This window comes from Mus caroli, unplaced genomic scaffold, assembly GCF_978045245.1.
Source record: "Mus caroli unplaced genomic scaffold, Mus_caroli_1 scaffold_14, whole genome shotgun sequence".
Taxonomy (NCBI): domain Eukaryota; kingdom Metazoa; phylum Chordata; class Mammalia; order Rodentia; family Muridae; genus Mus; species Mus caroli.
In genome coordinates this window covers 78,948,965-78,966,844 of record NW_028227269.1, presented here as the reverse complement: position 1 = coordinate 78,966,844, position 17,880 = coordinate 78,948,965, and the positions used below count along the sequence as shown (strand labels likewise).

Here is a 17,880-nt window from a genome sequence, read left to right as displayed (position 1 = left end):
TGGGGTGTTCTATGAGTTTAAGGCCAGCCTGATCTACATATTGAGCTCCAAGTCAGCCAAAGCTATATAGTGGGGCCCTGATTCAAAAACACAAAACAATTATCAGTGAAGAGAACAGCTCTGCCAGTGTAACAGATCCTGGTGGGACAAAGTCATAGATGGAGTTCATCAAAAACGTAACAAAGCACAAATGCTGAACATAGGTAGGACCTTTATATCTTAAGAGAAGAAAATCACTATGCATATTATCTCAACATTTACATCAATCTTTAATCTTTTGGGTGTCATAGATGAGTTTGAGAAAATGCTGAAAGAATGGTATCCCAGAAAAACATACATACAAAATTTGTTCCTATTTTAAAGGATTCCTTTTAAGGTTTAAGGACTCTGAAAGCAATCCACAGAACAGATGAAACCAAATAAATTCCTTTTCATTTTTCAGGAAAAGAAAATTTCAGCCTATAGGTGACACAGCTTACCAACTATAATGGGATTAACAGCATTATAACTCAAACTCAGTGTCTATAACAGTAGTTCTAAAGGGAGAGTGATTTTACCCCTGAAGAGAAATTTCAGCCTGGAAAAATCTCAGTCATCACAGAGGAATAAGAGCCTATGTAGGAATCTAGCAGGTAGAATGCAGATAGTGGTGGGCATCCAACAGTACACATCCTGCAAGCTACTCAGAATCACCTGCCAACCAAGGCAGTACTGGGAAGGCTGAGGCTCACACAATGTGTACAGAATTATGGATGGCACAGCCCTTAGCCTCAGGAACACTAGAACCTTTCAGGAAGAAGAGACATACAGACCAAGCTCTCACATACAGAAAATGGCATGATAAATACCTTAAGTGTCATAAGTTCCTGGAGAAGAACTATATTATACTTGAGACAATCAAGATTACCAAGAGAAAACAGTCAACACCACAAAGAACTGCTACTAAAGACAAAATGTAAGAGTCTTTGCCCTTACATTCTACCTTTCTATTCAGCATAGCACAGTTAAATTTGGTGTCTTAACTCACCAAAGCCTTAGAATTTCTTTCTAGGCACTGTTTTACCAATTGGGTCATTTGTATATCTCCTCAGGAGAAAGCTGGTGCCATGTGTGGTAACATACCTTTGATTCCCCTACACTTGGGAGGTGTAGGCAGGTGGATCTCTGTGAGTATGAGGACAACCCGATCTACATAGCAAGCAAAGCAAGAAAGAGAGCACAAAAGAAAATAAATAGCATAAAATATCTTAAAAGAAAATTTCTCCAGGCAGTTGTGGCGCACCCTTTAATCCCAGCACTCAGGAGGCAGAGACAGGCGGATTTCTGAGTTCGAGGCCAGCCTGGTGTACAAAGTGAGTTCCAGGACAGCCAGGGCTATACAGAGAAACCCTGTCTCAAAAACCAAAAAAAGAAAATAAAAATTTCAAAATGATAAAAAAAAAAGTTCTTATATCCAGACAGCTTTATGAATCCCAAGCTGAATCCAGACTCAACTTAGCACATTTTCAGAGTTATAAAAAAAAAAAATCAGATTATCTACAAAGAATCAATAAAATAGAGTGGCAATTATCTTCAACAGCAACAATGGAAACCAGAAAACAATGAAATTCAGTCTTGAAAATGACAAAGCTAAAATACTACACTCAGAGAAAATATTTTTACAAGACTTTGAAAAAAGGCATTTTTAGAACAATGAGTATTTTATTATCAATAGGTACCAGAAATAATTTCTAAAAAATCTGGCATAAGGATTAGGCGTAATATGTGTGACTGTCATCCCAACCCTTAGGAGGTTGAGACAGGAGGACTGCTGCAAGTTCCAGACAAGCCTTAACAATGTAGTAAGTACTAGGCCAGTCATAACTGTAGACAACATTCTGTATCAAAAGAGCCAACCTACACCCAAGAGTAAGAACACCTTTAAAAGTCAGGAATAAAGACAAGGGAGAGGACTCAGTGGTTAAAAGCACCTGCTGCTCCTACACAGGACCCAAGTTGTGTTCTCAAGTGGGACTGGCTGTTCATGGCTGCTATAACTCTAGCCCCAGGGGATCCAAAGCCTTCTTCAGACCACTGCTGGTACCTGCACACACACACACACACACACACACACACACACACACACACACACAACACATAAAATAATATAAATTTCTTTAAAAAAAAAAGAGGAATAGAGGAGTATTTAATTCTAATACTAAAATGGAAGGAGACCAGAGGATCTAGACTTTTCAGCTTGCATGGGCTACACCATGAAACCCAGTCTCTAAACACCACTAGGAGCTGGGAGCTGGCCCAAAGGTAAAAGTAGAAAAGAAAACGTAACAACCAGAGTGTAACCCGGAACCCACGTAAGAAGCCAGTGCAGCAGTGCAGATCTGTCCTCCCAGCACTCCTCAGAGAGGAAAGGTAGAGACAGAGGACCACCTGGAAACTTTTAGTGTTATTCTTTGTGATATTGCCTATTTTTTCTTTATAATCTTGGTTACCTTGAGTATAAAATATCCCTCCTCCTCCTACTTGTGACACTGTGTTTGATAAATCCCTTGAAAATACCTTTAGAGACATGGTAGTTACCATGGCATTTTCTACATGCTTGAACTTGGTCTGTATGCCTTCTCCTGCAAGGTTCTAAGTCCTTAAGGCCAGGGCCATGCCTTCCCTATCCGCAAAGTTGTCCTCTGACCTTCACATGTATAGCACAGCACACACGCACTGGCACATACATACACACATATATATATGAGAATACACAAACCACAAAAACACAAATTTAAGAAAACAAACCTCAAAAAAAGAAAAACTGTCTTAAGAGCTAAGGATGTGTAGCTCAGCTGGTAGATCACTTGGCGAGCATGTGTGAATCCCTGGGTCTGACCCATGGTGTGGCACACAGAGGACATGGTGGCACACACATATCCATAAATAGTCTTTTTTTTACAGGAGTATTAACAAACCAGTAGAGTAGTAAACACCTTTGAACGGTACTTAGGAGGTAAAGGTTACTCTCAGCTACATATCAAGTTCAAGGCCAGCCTAGATTTTGTCTTCAAAAACAAACTGAAAACAAAAACTAAAATAGGTAGGGAGTGTGGGGGTGGGGTTTGTTTGTTTGTTTTTTAAGACTGACCCTTACTTTATAACCCAGGTTGGCCTCAAATTCACAATATAGCCCAGCATAGCCTTGAACTTGCTCTGACTCTCTTGCCTTAGCACTCCAGGGTGCTGAGGTCACAGGTGTGCACCACCACACCTAGCTAGGAGCTGGTATTTGATGAACACTTGCTGTAAGTTAAAACTGTACTTAACCTTTATAGTGAGTATTTACTTGAGTACTTAGAGTGTGTCACTAGAAGTGGATGTCCTTACATTCAGATTACAAATAAGTAGAAAGACTTAGAAATCTAATTAATTAGCTCGTCCAGTGCAGTAAAAGTGAAACTCATGAAGGCCCACCTGACTCCAGAATAACAACTCTAAGGTCACCCCTACCCAGAGGACATCAGCATCACCTGCTAAGGTGTACTTACAAGCAAGGCAAGAACAAAGTAATTCTCTTTGAGCTCAGTCTGTTCTTGGCTACCCCCGGCCCAAATCAGGAAAGCGAATGAGACTCTGTTTCAGCTTTTAAACAACTCACCCATTCACAGTCAATTCCAAGCACAGGAAAGTCCTCCAACTCTCTTTTAAGAAAGGGCTGGATCTGATTCCACTCTGCCTCCTGAGACACCGTCACCACCTCTGCCTGGAGGATCCTCTCCTCCCATGAGGCTCTGGGTGCTCTCAGGGCACCAAAGGGCAGCTGGTCATCTTCTGGAGGGGGCCACTCCCTCCCACGAGGCACTTGCTGCTGTGGCTGTGGCTGCTCTGGCTGTAGCTGTGGCTGTGGCTGCGGCTGCTGCTGTGGCTGCTGAGGTGGCTGCTGCTGCTCCATCACTCTGCTTGTCTTACTCCATCTACGCTGGATGCCTTTCCACAGGACAAATCCCCCCATGGCCACACCCAGAAGGGTGGTTACTGTCAAAGCCACTAAATTTTGTCTAGACATCTTTAGCCTTTCACTGTTTAGGAAAGCATTTCACTGATCCTATAATCTGCAAAACAAACGTCAAAAATATATTTATAAATAGAATACAAATTTAGACATAGACAAATTTTCCCCTAAAAAAGTCCAGATCTCTGTGCCCATAAACTAAAAACAAAACAAAACAAAAAAACCAAAAAAACAAAACCAAAAAACAAGTTTTGATACAAAAGTGTTAAGATTTCATTTCTCCCTCCATATGTGTGTGTCTGTGTGTATACATACACACATATATATATATATTTTTTTTTTGAGACAGGGTCTCATGCAGTCCAGGCAGACTTTGAACTTATTATATAACTAGCAATGACCTTAAAAGCCAATCTTCCTACCTTAACCTTTAAGTGCTGAAATTACAAGTGTGTAATACCACATCTTTATACTTTGTTATTCTAGTTCTATTTTCATTCTTGCTTCCACAAATTCACCTACACTCTGACAAATGCCTAGGATTCTCTTAATGATACAAAGTAGAATCAGAATGAAAGCTAGCAAATTGGCTCAGCAGGTAAAAGCATTTGTTGACAAGACCAGTAACCTGAGTTCAATCCCTGGACCTAGTGAAAGGAGAATTAATTTCCAAAAGTTGTCCCCACTTCCCCTACCACGATTGCGCACACACACACATACACACATACATACTCCCACACAAATAAACTTAATTTTAAACACTTTTTAGCTCAGTGGTAGATGGCTTGCCCAGCATATTCAAAGTCTTAGTTATAGCCTTCAGCACTGAAGATTTTTTTAAATAAATAAATAAATAAAATGGAAGTGATACACACCTGCAATCCCTGCATTTGGGAGGCAGAAAAGGGAAGAGTAGGAATTGTCTCCAGAGTTAGAGAGCACAAGGCTGGAGAGATAACTCAGTGGTAAGAGTGCTTGTTAACCTCGTAGAAGACCAGAGTTTAATTCCCAGCACCCATGTTTGTACTTAAGACAGAGTCCAAGTTCATATCATTCTCATAAAAAGAGAATCCAGAGGCAAGAAGCTCAACTAGGACCAATTCAGTGGGGAAATCTGTTAGAAGCAGGTAGAGTCAATCACAGAAGTGATTTACACAGTCCATGTGTTTTTAACACAGAAAACAAAGAGAATTTCTAGGGAAAACCAGAGCCTAGAATTCAAACAAATAAACAAACCTCTAAAGTCAGTAAGAATACTTCATAGAAGCTAGGCACACACCTGTAATCCCAGAAGTATTAAGACTGAGAAAGGACAGCAAGTTTGAAGCCTGGGTTACCTACCAAATTCTAGACTAGCCAGGTCTATAGACACAGATCCTGTCTCAAAACAACAACAACAACAACAACAAGGCTGGTAAAGGAGCCGAGGTCTCTCAATTATCTCCCCATCCCCAGCTGACCTGAGGACTTCCACAAGACCCCATCTCGCACAGGTCACACCAGCTCCCAAGAGTACCACACTGGGGCACACTCCTTTACCACATCCAAATTACAGTAACTACTTTCTAAGAATATTCAAGATAAAGCACATATTCAACATAAACCTCGTTTTAAAAATCCTTTTCAAAAACCGACAGCTGGGTGGTAGTGGTGCACACCTTTAGTCCCAGCACTTGGGAGGCAGAGGCAGGTGGATCTCTGTAAGTTCCAGGTCAGCCTGGTCTACAGAGCTAGTTCCAGGACAGCCAAGGCTACCCAGAGAAACCAGATCTCAAAAAAAAAAAAAAAAAAAACCAAAAAACAAAAAACAAAAAAAAAAAACAAAAAGCAAAGGAAAGAAATTAGCTACCCAGATATCCCCAAGAGACCCTGAAGAATTGGAGAAAATATTTGCAAGCCATGTATCTGTTAAGGTCAGGTGTTTAGAAATATAAACTCTTACAACTCAGTAATAAAAAGACAAGTCAACCAATTAAAAACACCTCACTTGAGACTATGACTAGAAATCTGAAAGACAACTGAGCAATGGCCAAATAGCACATGAAACACTCTTCAACATCGTTAGCCATTAGGAAAAATGCAACTCAAAACCACAATGATGTAATGCTTCAAAACCACTACCATAACTCTCAAAAAGGCAGATAAAAAGAACTGGCAAGTTTGTGGGAAAATGAAAAACTCACACACTGTCCGTGGAAATGTCAAATGGCGCAGTTGCTTTGAAAAACAGCCTGGCAGGTCCTCAACAGTTAAGCATAAAGACACCACAGGGCTCCAAGTTCCATTACAGCCACGCATAGAAGGGAATGAAAACACATCCACAGAAAGTGCACAGCAGCACTGTCTGTAACCGCCCCAAGGTGGAAAGAACCCAAAGCCTGTTAACTGGTAAGGCACATAAAACAGCTTTGCTACAGGTTATGAGTTGAGTTGTGTCTTCCAAAAAGGTATGTTGACATTCTAGCCCCCAGAACCTGTGACTGTGCCCATATTAGGAAACAGGGTCTTCCTTGTGTTATCAAGATAAGACAAGGTCATACTGGTGTAGAGTGGGCCTTAATCCAGCGTGACTGGTATCCTACAAGCAAAAGAAAGACAGAGAGTCAAAAGTGACAGACACATGGGAAAGAAGGCTGGAGAAGATGGAGGCAGAGACTGAAGTCATGCAAACAAAGGAAAGCCACAGGTCTTTATCACTAGAAGCTAGAAGGAAAGGAACAACTCTCCCATACCCAACACCCCACCAAAGAGACAGTACAGTCCTCCTAACACCTTAATCCTTAATTATGCACCTCTAATTTCCTGAACAGTGGGAGAATTGATTTCCATTATTTTAACCCATCCAGTTTGTGGTCCGTTAACACAGTCTTAGGGATGGAGAGATGCTCACTGGCTAGGAGCACCTGCTGCTCTTTCGGAGGACCTGAGTCTGATGTCCAGCATCACTATCAGATGGCTCACAACTGCCTGCAGGTCCAATACCCTCTTCTGCTATTTTCAAAAGTGCACACACAAAACACACAAGCACAATTAAATTTTTAAAAAAAAGATATATGTCTTAGAATAGACTTTTATTCAGCAATACAGTCCTGATAGATATTCTACTAGGCACAAACCTTAGAAACATGTTAAATAAAGAGGCTAGTCACAAAAGACAAGACAGAGAGATGAGGAGTTGCCTACAAATGGGGCATAAGAATTTTGGGGGTTGGGGAATGACTTTTAAATAGATCAGGTTTTATGAGGGGGTAATAAAGGTGTTCTAAAACTAAAATGTGGTGAGGGTGGCATAATTCTATGACTATACTAAATATCATCAATTTGTATACAATGGGTAGCAAATTGCATGACGTATGAATTATACTGCACTAAAGCCATTAAAATACTATTTTGACAAATTGGTTCTAAAATTAAATCTGAAAAAGAAACTAAAAATAGCCTACTTATAAAATAAGGCCATGGGGACAGAGAGATGACTCAGCAGCGCCAATGCCTTCTGCTCTCCCAGAGGACCTAAATTCAGTTTAGAGAACCTGTCAGGCAGCTTACAACTGCCTTTAACTCAGGGCCTGCACATATACACTTGCGTGTACACACACATACACATAAATATTTTAAAAAGCAAAAGAACATGTGAGCAGATGAAGTAGACCTTTCAATAATATAAGATAATCATAAAATTTACCTTACCAGATATCAAAAGGCTGGAGATGCCAATTTTGAAAACAGGCCAGAGAATAATACAGAGTCCAGAAACAGATTTTGTGTGTCTATAAAAAAATTAATTAATAAATGATAAATATGGAGTTTCAGATTTATGGCTCAAAAATAGGCCAAATACTTACAGAAACACTGTTTGGGAAACAGTACCACACACTACACACCAATTCTAGAGAAAGTAAAGAAAAACTAAAACACCTAAAAAATCTTAGGAGAGTTGAACCTGATGTTGTAGACCTGTAATCCCAGCACTCAAGAGAGTAAGGTAGGAGAGTGAGAGTTCAAGGCTTGCCTGGGATATGCAGTGACATACTATCTTTGTATTAAAAAAAAAAGTCGGACATGGTGATACTTGCCTTCAATCTGAGCACTTGGGAGGCAGAGGTGGGTGGATCTCTTGAGTTCAAAGCCAGCCTGAAAAGAGTTCCAGGGCAGCCAGGGCTACACAGAGAAATCTATCTCAAAACAAAAACAAGAACAAAAAATTTCAAAAGAATGTCTTCTCAGTCGGGTGTGGTGGCGCACGCCTTTAATCCCAGCAGAGATTGGGAGGCAGAGGCAGGCAGATCTCTGAGTTCGAGGCCAGCCTGGTCTACAGAGTGAGTTCTAGGACAGCCAAGGCTACACAGAGAAACCCTGTCTCAAAAAACAAAACAAAACAAAACAAAAATAAAAACAAACAAACAAACAAAAAAAGAATGTCTTCTCAACACATCATAGCCCTTGCACTTACAGGATGAGAACAGGAATGGAAATAAAATGAGTTAGATTCAGGCTGGAGAAATGGCTCAGTGGTTAAGAGCACTGGCTGTTCTTCCAGAGGTCCTCACCATATGATGGCTCACAACCATCTGTAATGGGATCCAGTGCCCTCTTCTACTGAAGATAGCTACAGTGTACTCACGTACATAAAATGAATGAATAAATCTTTTTAAGGGCTGGAGAGATGGCTCAGTGGTTAAGAGCACTAACTGCTCTTCCAGAGGTCCTGAGTTCAAATCCCAGCAACCACAAGGTGGCTCACAACCATCTGTAATGAGATGGGATGCTTTCTTCTGGTGTGTCTGAAGACAGCTGCAGTGTACTCATATACATTAAATAAATCTTTAGAAAAAAAAAAGAAAAGAAAAATCTTTTTAAAAAAGAGAGTCAAATTCATTATACAAAGGTATGAAACTGTCTAATAGTAATTTAAACTTCCTTTTTAAAACATTCTTAAAAATAAACTACAGGGGACTGCTCAGCAGTTAAGAGAACTGACTACTTTCCCAGAAGTCCTGAGTTCAATTCCCAGCAACCACCTGGTGGCTCACAACCATCTGTGATGGGATCTGGTGCTCTCTTCTGGGGTGTCTGGAGAGAGTGACAGTGTACTCACATAAATAAAGTAAACAAACAAACAAACAAACTAGAGGGGAAAGAGCCTTCTCTGTACACAGAATGTTTCATTCTTAGCACAGCAGACATTTAGGGTGGGAAGAACTGTGCTGGGGTGGGGGTTAGGGAGAGAAGGGGTTGGAGGGGAGACGCTATCCTGGGCACTGCAAAATGTTCAGCACCACGATCCCTGGCACCTCCTCACTGAGGCTAATGATAGCACCACTTCAGTTAACCAAAACTCTCTGGATGTTGTCCTGTGGTCTCTGGGAGTCAAATATCTCTCAGCTGAGAACCACTAGGATAGAGACCAATAGCCACACAGCACAAATACACACAGCCAAAATCAATAGAGGAAAACAAAATGCAAAACTTTATTTCTATGACTATTCAACATGGTTAAAGAACAAGCCTTAACTTTAAAAATTAGTGTGATGGGAGTAAGTATTAAAACATACATATCTGGGGAATAGAGAGTCGGCTCAGTAGTAAGACTATTTGTTGCCTCCCAGAGGACCTGAGTTCAGTCCCTAGCACCCATGCCCAGTGGCTCAAAGTCATTTGTAACTCCAGCTCTAGGAGATTCCATGCCCCCTTCCATCCTCTCCAGGAATCTGCACTTATGTACAGACACACACACACACACACACACACACACACACACACACACACATACAATTTAAAATACAATAAATCTAAAAATAAAGCCTGATACAGTAGTGTAAACCTTTAATTCCAGTACTCTGGAGGTGGAGGCAGACATATCTTTGTGAGTTCAAGACTACATAGCAAGTTCCAGACCAGCCAGAACTACATAGGAAAATCTATCTCAGAAATAAAATAAGGTCACCTTCTAGTCACTTGCCTTGAGAGACTAATTGAAGGTTGATCCCATCGCATCAGAAAATAAACCTCTTGCTTTTGCATTGAAAAAGAAAAATAGAATAAAATAAAATAAGGGCCTAGAGAGATGGCTCAACAGTTAAGAGCTTGCACTTCTCTTGCAGAAAACCTAAGTTTGGTTCCCAGCATGCATGTCTGGCAACTCACAACCTCCTGTAAATCTAGCTCAAGAGCATCCTATGTGTCTGGGTCCCTTCTATACCTGCACTTATGTGCAAATACCCACACATGAACACACAAATACATGGTTAAAAATAAAACAAGTCTTTTAAAAATATAAAATTTAAAATAAAGTAAAATAAAGTGTACACAGCTACATGCCGGTAATTACAGCACTGGCAGTAAAGCAAGGAGGAGGATGAGTTTAAGGCTGGCCTGAGCTGAGATCCTGTCTCAAAAGTAACTAATGAAAATATATGATTAAAACTCAGACTATAAGCCGGGCGTGGTGGCTCACGCCTTTAATCCCAGCACTTGGGAGGCAGAGGCAGGTGGATTTCTGAGTTCGAGGCCAGCCTGGTCTACAAAGTGAGTTCCAGGACAGCCAGGGCTACACAGAGAAACCCTGTCTCAAAAAACCAAAAAAAAAAAAAAAAAAAAAAAAACTGAGACTATAAAACACCACTATAAGTCAATAAGAAAAGATCAGTTCAATGCAAAGTAGTATTTCTCTTTTTTTCTTTTTCTTTCTTCTTTCTTTTTGTTTGTGTTTTGTTTTGTTTTGTTTTTGAGACAGGGTTTCTCTGTACATGAGTGTTGGGATTAAAGGCGTGAGCCACCACGCCCGGCTTTTTATTTTTGGTTTTTTGAGACAGGGTTTCTCTGTGTAGCCCTGGCTGTCCTGGAACTCACTTTGTAGACCAGGCTGGCCTCGAACTCAGAAATCTGCCTGCCTCTGCCTCCCAAGTGCTGGGATTAAAGGCGTTCGGCACCACTGCCCGGCGCAAAGTAGTATTTCTCCAAAAAAAAAAAAAAAAAAAAAAGACATCCAAGTGGCCAACTATGAAAAGACGTTCAATCCCACTAGTAATTGAGACTATAAAGCAAAGCCCCAATGATAAATCACCTTTCATCCTTCAGACTGACAAAGAACAGTGATACCCAGCATGTGTGCTGGCACATGCCTTTGATCCCAGCACTTAGGCAGAAACAGGTGGATCTCTGTGAGTTCAAGGCCCATCTGGTCTTTAGTATGAGTTCCAGGACAGCCAGGGCTACACAGAGAAACCCTGTCTTGAAAAAAACAAAAACATACAAACAACAACAAAATCAAAACCAAAGCCTAGGAGAGGCAGGTATTTTGACACATGATTTGAAGGCAATATGGTATTATTAGATGTCCAAAGCCTCCCACCCAGCAATTTTACCCACAGGGATCTATGTCCAGAGATGTCCATATGGACACACAGAACCATGTGGACGGATACTTATGGCACTGGGTAAGTGGAAAACAAGAAACCTACTGGATTTTGCATGGTATGGAATGTCAGCATGATGTGGAGTTGAAAGAATAAGTAGAAAGAGTAGGCTTGTCTCTGCAGATGGGCAAAATCATTTTAGTAACCATTTTTAAAAATAAATCAAGTTACAGAGTATGTACAATACGTCATATTTATAAAAGTACACATTTGTAAGTCTAATATGATTTTTTTTCTTATTCACTTCTTTATTAGTTCTTAGAGAAGTTCATATAATGTACTTTGATTCTACTCACCTCCCTTCATCTCCTCTCAGATCCAACCCCCTTCATATAAACTCTTACATATATATATGTGTGTGTCTATATGTATATATATGTGTATATATATGTGTGTGTGTGTGCATATATATGTGTATATATATATGTATATATATGTGTGTGTGTGTGTGTGTAGATAGATAGATAGATAGATAGATAGATAGATAGATAGGCTGGGCATGGTGGCACATTTCTATATTCCCAGCACTCAGGAAGCAGAGGTAGAGTTCTCTGTAAGTTGAAGGCCAGCCTGGTCTACATAGTGAGTTCCAAGGCAGCCAGGGAGACATAGAGAGAAGATCCTGTCTCAAAAGCAACCAAGAGAAACAACAATATGTGTGTAGCATCTGAGGCAGTCAGAAGAGGGACTGGAGTTACAGATGACCACGTGGGTGCTAGGAATCCAGTGTGAATCCTCCAAAAAAAGCACTGAGTTCTCTCTTGCCTCCCACCTGATTTTTGTGAGCCAGGATCCCACTATGTAGCCCCAGCTACCCTGGAACTGAGAGACCCACATGCTTCTGCCTCCCGACTGCAGGATTAAAGGTATGTGCTGCCATGTCCAGCAATAAATGTGATTTTTTTATTTTTAAAAAATTTTAAATAGAAGCATTTATTCCCAGAACTCTAGAGGCAAAAGCAGGTGGAGTTCTGTGAGTTTGAGGCCAGCTTTGTCTACAAAGTGAGTTCCAAGACTGCCTGAGCTGTTGCACAAAAGACCCTACTCAAAAAAAAACAAACAACAACAACAAAAGAATTTAAAACAGGGCTGGAAAAATGACTCAGCACTTAAGAAACTTGCTGCTTGGGCTGGAGAGATGGCTTAGTGGTTTTTTCCAGCACCCACATGGCAGTTTACAACCACCTATAACTCCGATTCCAAGGGATCCAATACCCTCTTCTGGCTTTCCAGGTATATATGCAGACAATACACATATACAAAAATAATAAAACAAACTAAAAAAAAAAAAAAGAGAGAGACTTGCTGCTCCTTCAGAGGATCAACTTGGGTTTCTATCATCTACACTGGGCACCTTACAGCAGCATGCAACTCCAGTTCCGGAGATACTGTCTTCTCTTCAGTCCTGAGCTTGGGTGCTTGCGCATGCTCCCTCCTGATCTCTCTTCCCTCTCCCATCCTCCCCCCACCCCCACCCCACTTACCCCCCAACACACACACCAAGGTGTACATATAAAAGAATAAAAATTTTGGGGTTTTTTTTGGGTTTTTTGTTTTGTTTTGTTTTTTTCGAGACAGGGTTTCTCTGTGTAGCCCTGGCTGTCCTGGAACTCACTCTGTAGACCAGGCTGGCCTCGAACTCAGAAATCCGCCTGCCTCTGCCTCCCAAGTGCTGGGATTAAAGGCGTGTGCCACCACTGCCCAGCTAAGAATAAAAATTTTTAAAAACCCAGCTGGACATGGTGGTTCAGGCCTTTTCCCAGGAGGCAGAGACTATCTGTAAGTTCGAGGCCATCTAGGACTATACAGTGAGACCTTGTCTCAAAAAACAAATCCACAAACATTTCTTTTTTTGTTGTTGTTTTTAAAGTAAAGATACAGATGGGAAGAGAGTATTCAAAGAGGATGTTCTGTTTAAATATTTTACATGACTTTTAAAGATCATATATATGGACTGCAATTTAAAAAAGTATTTTAGAGTATGCTTTGAAAACAAACTAGCCAGGCAGTGGTGGCAGATGCCTATAATCTCAGCACTTGGGAGGCAGAGGCAGGCAGATTTTTGAGTTCAAGGCCAGCCTGGTCTACAGAGTGAGTTCCAGGACAGCCAGGGCTACACAGAGAAACCCTGTCTCGGAAAACCAAAAAAAAAAAAAAAAAAAAAAGGAAACAAACTAAACTTGACTAAATAATTTTTCTATATTAAACTTTTTTACTATGCTTTTTAATTTAGATAATTATTAAAACTTTTTAGTTGCTATCTCTTTTATTATCACAATACACATAAATATGTAGTATACATGTATGAAAATGTTATAATAAAATCCATTATTGTATATAATTAATTCAGTTAGCACTTGTATATGGTACATATTCACTTATATGTAGATATTAGTTAAGTCAATGATAACCAAGCTACTGTCCATAGAACCACTAAGATTAGGTATAGAGTTGGGGTATAAGGGGGACAGAGAGCTCTCGTTAGGAAAAGAAAACAGAATAGTTATTGATGGATGAGGTGGGGGCTAGAACAGGAGAATCAAGTGGGAAGAGGTAGGGAATATGGGGGAGACAATTAAAATTAAGGGCCATTTGAGGAAGAGTATGGAAACCAAATACAATAGAAGCTTCCTACAATAAATAAATATATAAAGATGATCTAAATATAATAGCCAAATAATGGGGGAAACAGAGTCCCAGCCAGATACCTTGTCACCAAATGAAACTTCTGGTACTAGGACTGGGTTACACCTAATTGAATTGTTGGCCAAAGACATCTCATCCCCAAACAACTGAGTCAGTTGCCAAGACTATGGGTTGCTCTCCAGAAACTAACTCCAAAGCCCCACTGCTGAACTCACTGAACCTGGAGAAACAAGCTAGCGCCTACGTAGAGCCTTCACCCCTATGGTCTAGTGCCTTTGGTACGGGAAGGAAAGTACTCTACATGCCACCAAAAGAGAAACATCAAGCCAGCCACAAATCCTCTGATCTACAGTGGCGTCCTGCCTCCAAAATATGCTAGGGCAGTGGTGACAACAAAGCTCATGGAGTAACCGACCAACATCTGATCTGACTTAAAGCCTCCTCTCTGAGATGGAACCTATACTCAACATTGCTTGTGGTGACCAACAGCAAGAAACTAGATAATTCAGGGACCTGGGCGAGAACAAATACCACTCTTCATAAAGGGGGAGGCAGTAAAATGACGCCTAATGACATACTGCTATACTCTTAGATCAGTTCAGCCATTATCAGAGTTTTCTCCTGTAGCAGAATGTGAATACTGAGACCCACAGCCAGACACTGTGACTGAGATGGTTTGTATATTCTTGGGCCAGGGAGGGGCACCATTTGGAGGTGTGGCCTTGTTGGAATGGGTGTGTCACTGTGGGTGTGGGCTTAAGATCCTCACCCTAGTTGCCTGGAAGTCAGTCTTCCACTAGCAGCCTGTGGATGAAGACGTAGAACTCTCAGCTCCGCCTGCACCATGCCTGCCTGTATACTGCCATGCCCCCACCTTGATGATAATGGACTGAACCTCTGAACCTGTAAGCCAGCCCCAATTAAATGTTTTTATAAGACTTGCCTTGGTCATGGTGTCTGTTCACAGCAGTAAAACCCTAACTAAGACAGTGACAAACCTCGGAACACTCAGCTCTAAATGTGGTGCCTCCCGTCAAACCCTTCCCTCAGGGCTTAGGGACCTCACACCCACACCCCCAAGAGGAGGTGGAAAGAGTGTAAGAGCCACAAGGGATGAAAGACACTAAAAAACAAGACCCTCTATATGAACTCAACATAGCTCATAGGAACTCATGAGAGGTTGGGGCTTCATGCACAGGGCCCATGCAGGAGTTCAACAGGTCCTCCGCTAAGTTACAGCTTCCAGTTTAGTGTTTTTATGGGATCCCCGAGTATTCAAACAAGCAGGTCTCTGACTCGTATGTCTTCTCTTGGTGTCTTTGCCTTCTGTTTGTCTTGTCCAATTTTGATTTGATGGTTTTGTTTAGCTTATATTTTATTTTGTTCGATTTTATTATAACCCCTTAGAAGCCTGTTTGTTTTCTAATTGAGACAGAAAGGGAGTGGATTCGGATGGGAAGGGAGGTGGGGAGGAACTGGAAGGGGTGGAGGAAGGGGATACCACAGTCGGAATATATTATGTGAAGAGAAAAAGATGTATTTTCAACAAAATAAATCAACAGCACCAGCTGCTTTTCCAGAGGACGCAAATTCAGCTCCTAGCACACTCCCTCCCACCAGGCAGCTCACAAGCGGCTGCAACTCCGGCTCCAGATAACGCACACACATAAACAAAAATAAATCTTGCCGGGTGTGGTGGTACAAGCTTTTAATCCCAGCATTTGGCAGAGGCCAACAGATCCCTGAGTTCCAGGCCAGAAAGGGCTACATAGCGAGAGACCCTCCTCCTCCCCACTACTCCAGTTCTTAAAAAAAAAAAAAAAAAAAAAGTTACTAAAAACAAAACAGTTCTGTGTTTCTAGGGAAAAATTACATAAGGGAATTTGCGTCCAATCGTGTACCAAAGCTTATAAATACTTAAGTTGTCTGAATTTTGATGAACAGATGTCCATTTTTAATAAATAAGATTTAAAGTTCTAGTTTGATCTGCCCCGCGGATGTGAAAAGCCAAAGCCAGAGGTGGTGCCCAACAAATCGGTCGGGCGGCGAGCGATGTGGCCCCGCAGGTACCGAGTGGGGCGGGCCCCCCGAAGCCGGGCGGAACCCCGGTGGGGGCTGCTTTTTAACTGACGAGGTCAGGAAGCCTTGAAGGGTTGGTGAATGCTCCTGACGAGGAGACCGGCGGATGGAAAGGGGCGGCCCGGGAAGGCTTGGGGACCAATGGCGGGACGAGTCCTCCCCGAACCTGAGGGCTCAACCGCCCACACCGAGAGTGAGGGGCCAAGAGGCCGCGCCTCAGGGCGGGGAGAGGGGCAGTGCCAACAACGCCTGGGCACCTCTGCAGCCCAACAGTCGCCCACGCGCAAAGTGGTCCCTTCAGCATCACCACCCTCTCGAGCCACGCTGGAAACCCCTCTGCCCGCCACACAACCCCAGAGAGGACTTTGCCAACCTGAGCTTCCCTTACCTGCGGCCTCCAGCCTCGACCGAACACCTGCGGCACCCCACGCTGACAAGCTGGAACCCCCGCGGCGGTCTGGACGCACCCACCCGGATGCATAAAAGCCGTAGCCACTTCCGGCCCAGTGGCTGGCCAGGAGGATACAACCCCCGTGGTGTGTGCCTATGGGCCGCGCCATTTTGTACGGAAGCCGCTAGGGCAGCGTTTCCTCCCCAGGTTCTCTGTTAAAGGATGGGGAAGGGGGGTTATAATTGCGAAGACTTAATGTCTTCAGAAAAGTAGTGTTTTCTGAGATGCTGCTTCGTCTTTTGGTTTTGGCTTTGAAGGAAGAAGCCTATTGAACTTTCGCTCACAAATGCAACACAAGACATATAATTTTCTCTTTTACCCTGGGTAGCGTTTCTCCACTACATTAATTTTCTTATATTCAAGCGGGAAAATAAGGAAACTGTTTACAGAATGTGCTCTTCATTAGCGTTATATATTATAGCCATTAATCTTCTCTCTCTCTCTCTCTCTCTCTCTCTCTCTCTCTCTCTCTTTCCACCAAGTATATGCCTACATGCCTGAAGATGCCAGAAGAGGGCATTGAGCCGCCTTTGGCAGACAGAGGCAGGCAGTTTTCTGAGTTCGAGGCCAGCCTGGTCTACAAAGTGAGTTCCAGAACAGCCAGGGCTACACAGAGAAACCCTGTCTCGAAAAAACAAAAAAAAAAAAAAAAAAAAAAAAAGAAAGAAAAAAAAACAAAAGGAAAAAAATTATAGAAAGTGTTGAGCTATTGTGTGGGGGCTGTTAATTGAACCTGGGTCCTCCAGAAGAGCAACTAGTGCTCTTTACTGTTGTCATCTCTCCTGGTCCCTATATCCTCATAACAACCACAATATTGTCTATATATGAAACCATTCAGGATTGATTTTTTTTAAGGGGGTTAAAGCAGGGTGTTGTGTATCACAATCTGGCTCTCAACTCTCAAAATGTAAGCAAAGGTTACCTTAGATTCCTGATCTTCCAGCTTCCATCTCCCAAGTGTTAGGATTACAGGCAGGCTTGGGCCACCACACCCAGTTTATGCAGTGGTGGGGATCTAGACCTCAGGCTACAATGATACATTTGAGGTGAGCCTGGGTTACACGAGACGCTATCTCAAAAAGGAAGGAGTTTTGTTTTGTTTTGTTTATACATTTTCATCTTTTTCTGTCAACTCAAGAAGCTTAGAGGCTAGTTCGAAACATCCACAGTAGCACTTGAGCACACACATGCAATGTGAGAAGTGAGAGGATATCTTTTGAAGATACAGAAATTTGGGGGAAATGCCCATAATAATTTTAGAACTCTATGAAATCCTCTTAGACATGGTGATA

At 41.9% G+C, this 17,880-nt stretch overlaps 1 protein-coding gene across 2 annotated transcripts in view; it reads right to left on the bottom strand.

The window, feature by feature from the left end:
• Exd2 (exonuclease 3'-5' domain containing 2) overlaps positions 1–16,653 on the bottom strand; it is a 36,459-nt gene extending 19,806 nt beyond the window's left edge. Inside the window, exons 1-3 of one of the 2 annotated variants that reach the window (XM_021179602.3) lie at positions 16,526–16,653; positions 7,685–7,764; positions 3,641–4,094 (exon numbers count right to left, since the gene is read on the bottom strand). In XM_021179602.3, coding sequence (XP_021035261.1) covers positions 3,641–4,048 — 408 coding nt within the window. In that variant the 5' untranslated portion in view covers positions 4,049–4,094; positions 7,685–7,764; positions 16,526–16,653. The remainder of the gene's footprint in view (positions 1–3,640; positions 4,095–7,684; positions 7,765–16,525) is intronic. The other variant, XM_021179601.2, reaches the window with a different exon arrangement.
• Between the last annotated feature and the right edge of the window lie 1,227 nt (positions 16,654–17,880).